Below are 5,433 nucleotides of genomic sequence, written 5' to 3'. Positions count from 1 at the left end.
TATATATATATATAAAAGGAAACAACCAGAAAATATCTAATACAAAAGAAAGCATAATGGAGAAATAGGGAATAAAAAGATATAAGACATAAAGAAAATCTAACACCATGGCAGGCACAAATCCTACCTCATCAGTAATTACATCAAATGTGAATAGATTAAAGTTATGAAAATGTCTCCACATGAGATTCCTCAAATGTGGATCTTTTAGTTTTTATTACTGTAGTTTCCAGAACATTGAAGATAAATATAATTATCATAGCCCAGATTTATTTTATTTTTTAAAAGCTTATCATATAAACTTCCAACTACAGTAGAACTTCCATAGCTGACCACACAATGACCACCTCCTTATGTTGATGTAATTTTCATAGACTGGACATGCACCACATGTACATTTCAATACAGCAGGTCTAGTTCCTTGTGTTGACTACCTCCATATGTTGACCAGTTTGGTCCAATCCTTGGGTGGTCAACTTACAGAGATTGTACTGTATATACAAAAGTAGAGCAAATATTATAATGAACCTCTATATACCCGTCATTTAACTATAATAATATTAATTCACATCTATCCTTGTTGTATGTATACTTCCAATCTACTCCCCCCCACACCCTGCATGGGACTTTTTTTTTCTTTTTTTTTTTTCTTGAGACAGAGTCTCACTATAGAGGGTCTCTCAGTAGAGGGCCATGATGGTACAGCTCACAGCAACCTCAAACTCTTGGGTGTAAATGATTCTCTTGCCTCAACCTCCCAAGTAGCTGGGACTACAGGCGCCCACCACAATGTCCAGCTATTTTGTTGTTGCTGTCATTGTTGTTTAGCAGGCCCAGGCCAGATTTGAACCCACCAGCTTCAGTGTATGTGGCTGGTTCCCTATCCACCGAGCAACAGGCACTGAACCTGCATGGGACTTTTTAAATAATTTCTTTCTTTCTTTTTTTTTTTTTGGACACAGAATTTCAAGCTGTTACCCTCAGTAGAGTGCCATGGCATCATAGCAGAATGCAACCTCAGCCTCTTGGGCTTAAGTGATTCTCTTGCCTCAGCCTCCCAAGTAGCTGTGACTACAGGTACCTGCCATAACACCCGGCTATTTTTTGATTGTAGTTGTCATTGCTGTTTGGCAGGCCCAGACTGGATTCAAATCCACTAGCTCCAGTGTATGTGGCTGGTGCCCTAGCCACTTGAGCTATAGGTGCCGAGCCATGGGACTTTTTAAAAAAAGGGAATCCCAGGCTCGGCACCTGTAGCTTAAGTGGCTAGTGCACTGGCCACATACACTGGAGGTGGGGGGTTCAAGCCCACCCTAGGCCTGCCAAACAGCAATGACAACTACAGACAAAAAATAGCTGGGCATTGTGGCAGACGCCTATAGTTCCAGCTACTTGGGAGGCTGAGGCAGGAAAATCACTTAAGCCCAAAGAGTTTGAGGTTGCTGTGAGCTGTGATGTCACAGTACTCTATAGAGGACAACATAGTGAGATTCTGTCTCAAAAAAAAAAAAAGTGAATCAAGGTATCATTTCTTCAGAAATGAATAATCTGCATTCATTAAAAATTAATCTGCATTTTAAAAAATGAGATATTCATTTCATAAATACATTGTAGAAAAAGGGGAAGAAATGTTAGCATCAGAAAACAGAAACTAAATCTAAGATAATTTGAAAAAGCAATGCTATAATTTATTAAAATTCCTAAAAAAATTGAAGTCTGAACAAACCTCTTTTCAATCTAGCTTTCACTCCAATTTCTTGTTTTTACCTGTCTCTTTTCTCAGGATTCCATCCTATTGACCTAGTTAATGAGGTATTATCAGTAAATTCACTTTTTCTTATTGAAGAATCATTGTTATTCAAAATTTGTTCCAAGAGTCTTACATTTCCTACAACAGAAGAAATGTAGTATCATTTTTCAAATGCTAATTCATTTATATTTTATAGAAAATTTCACATATATTTGTAACCTGACCTAAATTAGCTTCTTAGGATGATTATCTGCTTAATTTACTCTACAATGTAGACTATACCTATACTCAGCAAATAAAACGAACATTTATACCTCACAAAAACTATAACGGTAAAAGTTTGAATTATACAAATAAAATCCTAAGTTTATTTCCATCACAGAAAAAAGGAACTTGAATGAGAAGTGTTATCATCATAAGCCCAGTAAAACGGACCATTTTCATAAATTTAAGAGATTTACTGTTTCTTCCCAACAACAATGAACTGGATGTTTCCTTTCACCTTGTTTTTAGTGAGAATGCATAATAAATATTCGTGATTTTTGTTTATTAAAAATTTTACCAAGTCCTAAATTCCTTAAAATTTTATAAATGTGCCTAAGGCATGACTTGAATGTATTTAAATGATTCTGACAATAAAAGCCAATAGTTTAATAATTCACTTACTTTTACTAACAGGGCATATTTTAAGGCTCTGCAATATACCATTCTTTCAGGTCACTTATAAAAGTTCCTGATTTCTATTAAAAAGTTCATATATTAGTACTTTCTTCCAGAACACAGTGATAAACATTAAATTTCTCTGAGTTTCATTATTGAAATTCATACCTAAAAACAATGACCATTTTTTATTCATTAACTTATTCATTATAGATTTAAGTAATAACTGGTAGGGATAGTGAGAATAATTATAAGTGTATACTTACAACTCCTTTTACAAAGAATCCAAAGAAGCTTGATCTTCTCAGTGAGTATCATTTAAAGAAAGATAATAAAAACAGAGATCCCCCTTTAGTTAGGAATGTAGAGAAATGTAAACCAGGAGTGAGAAAACCTCATGATAATTCCCTAATTTGAGATGGGTCTATTAAAGGTGGGGACTAATCATAATTGCTTCATTACCTCTAGGACCTGACATTTCCTTATTTTCTTTTTCTTCCACATCATTTTCCCTCTTTGATAGTTCATCATCCCTTGAAACAGGTACAGGAGCAAACCTGCGAGGTGCCGGTGTTTCCAAAGGAGATTTCTGTTTATCCAAATCTATGTCTGGATGGAGTCGAAGGACATTCTCTTCAGCAAAGTATCACAAAAATGGGAAAGCCACTATTCAATACCTAACTCTAAGATGTAACCAACAGATAAACAACTATACGCGCACACAAATGAAAAATACTATTAAATTCAAGTGGGGAGGATGGGGGAAGAGGGAGGAAAAATGAGGAGGGAGGGGAACTGGTGAGCTCTCACTTAACAGATACAAGGTAGGGTATGTGGCACACCTCCTGGGTGAAGGGCTCAACTACAACTTGGACTTTACCTAACAAATGGAAATAATGTAACCCAATTGTTTGTACCTCATACTAATCTGAAAAAAAAAAAAAGGTTTCCCAGTGCACAGAGGTTGTAATTAGTACTAAAACTGGTTTGTTTTTTTTTTTGAGATAGTCCCACTATATTGCCCTCGGTAGAGTGTGGTGACGTCAAAGCTCACAGCAACCTCCAACTCTAAGGCTTTAAACAATTCTCTTGCCTTAGCCTCCCAAATAGCTGGGACTACAAGTGCCCTCCACAAAGCCTGGCTATTTTGTTGCAGTTGTCATTTTTGTTTAGCTGGCCCAGGCCAGGTTCAAATCCACCACTCTCGGGGTTTGTGGCTGGCACCATAACCACTGTGCTACAAGCACCAAGCCTAAACTTACTTTTAATAAAGAAAACATACACAGTAATTAGTGAAAATGATGATGATAACAGAATATTCATCAAATATCTACTATGATCCAATGTAGATTATAGGTATAAGCAATCTACATTTATTAATTTAACCTTGACAACTCTATGAGAAAGGCTCTATTTTTTGCACCTTCATATAAATGAGAGGACTAAGGCACACAGATTACACAGTTAGTGAGAAGTGGGCCCCCAGATTCTAATCCTGGCATTTGAGCCCCAAAACTTATGTTCTCAACCACAATGCTATTGCTAACATCAATTCCTGCTTTTGTCTTAGGAATAAAGATGATTCCCTTGTTCTATTTCTCCCATTTTTAATAAAGAGAGCTAACTGCTTTAAAACACACACATGGGGCAGTGCCTGTAGCTCACTGCTTTATTACCTCTAAAGTAATACAGTAATAGAGTAGGGAGCTGGCCCCATATACCTGAGGGTGGCAGGTTCAAACCTGGCCCCAGCCAAACTGCAACAAAAAATAGCTGGGCACTGTGGCGGGCACCTGTAGTCCCAGCTACTCAGGAAGCTGAGGCAAGAGAATCACCTAACCCCAGGAGCTGGAGGTTGCTGTGCACTGTGATGCCACAGCACTCTACCAAGGGTAACACAGACTCTGTCTCTTAAAAAAAACCACACACACACAAACCTGTAAGGTCAACTTCTCTTAAAGGTGCTTTAATAGAAATTTTTTTTAAAAACTCTTACTTATTAATGAAGATATATAACTTCATCCTCACCAAAAAAAAAAAAAAAATGAAATGTGGACTATACACATTCTATACTTACAGCTAGGAAGCAAGAATCACTTTTGATTTTCAGTTCTCTTCAAGGTACAGGGAAACCAGCATTGCCAGACACTTCTCATGGCAATGAAAAGGAACTCTTTTTAGTAAGTAAGGAACTCTTAAAATTTTTACATACTTTGACCTAGTAATGTTATTCCTGGGAATTAATTCCAAGGAAATAACATATATGAAAGAAAACATTAAATATATGATGATATTAATTACAGTATTATTTATAAAGGAAAAAATCCCCAAAGCTGCCTAAGTGTCCAACAATAGGATAATGCCCAAATAAATTGTGAAGTAGTTACTCAGGGGATTATCGTTCAGTCATTACAAATTAAAATTATAAAGACAGCTCTATAAAACATGGAAAATACTAGGGTGTGGCCTGTGGCTTAGTGACTGAACGATAATCCCCTGAGTAACTGTTTCACAAAATAAGTATAGAAAAATAAAGATTAATTTACTGAATTTTTAATTTACTCACTTTTCTTTATCTGTTACTGTAACTGATATATAAAAGGAAACCTATAGCACAGTGGTTACAGCACCAGCCACATACACTGAAGCTGGGGGTTTGAGCCTGGCCCGGACCAGCTAAACAATGACAACTGCAACAAAAAAAAGCCAGGTATTGCGGCAGGCACCTGTAGTCCCAGCTGCCTAGGAGGCTGAGGCAGGAGAATCACTTAGGCCCAAAAGTTTGAGGTTGCTGTGAGCTGGGATGCCACCATACTCTACCCAAGGGTGATATAGTGAGACTCTTGTCTCAAAAAATAAAAATAACTCAGTATCTTCTCAATAAAACAGTCATCTTCCCCCCGCCCTTTTTTTTTTTGAGACAGAGTCTCAAGCTGTATGGGTAGAGTGCAGTGGCATCACAGCTCACAGCAACCTCAAACTTGTGGGCTCAAGCTATTCTCTTGCTTCAGTCTCTCAAGCAG

The 5,433-nt window shown here is 37.1% G+C and overlaps 1 protein-coding gene across 1 annotated transcript in view; it reads right to left on the bottom strand.

Annotated features, from left to right (window-relative positions):
• Positions 1–5,433, bottom strand: part of KIAA0586 (KIAA0586 ortholog) — a 156,307-nt gene that overhangs the window by 124,304 nt on the left and 26,570 nt on the right. The window contains exons 7-8 of the mRNA XM_023515871.1: positions 2,873–3,053; positions 1,768–1,888 (exon numbers count right to left, since the gene is read on the bottom strand). Coding sequence (XP_023371639.1) covers positions 1,768–1,888; positions 2,873–3,053 — 302 coding nt within the window. The remainder of the gene's footprint in view (positions 1–1,767; positions 1,889–2,872; positions 3,054–5,433) is intronic.

This window comes from Otolemur garnettii, unplaced genomic scaffold, assembly GCF_000181295.1.
Source record: "Otolemur garnettii isolate 467f Iridium unplaced genomic scaffold, OtoGar3 scaffold00081, whole genome shotgun sequence".
In the NCBI taxonomy this organism is placed as follows: Eukaryota; Metazoa; Chordata; class Mammalia; order Primates; family Galagidae; genus Otolemur; species Otolemur garnettii.
The sequence above is the reverse complement of the archived record's forward strand: the minus strand, read 5'-3'. Positions and strand labels throughout refer to the sequence as shown.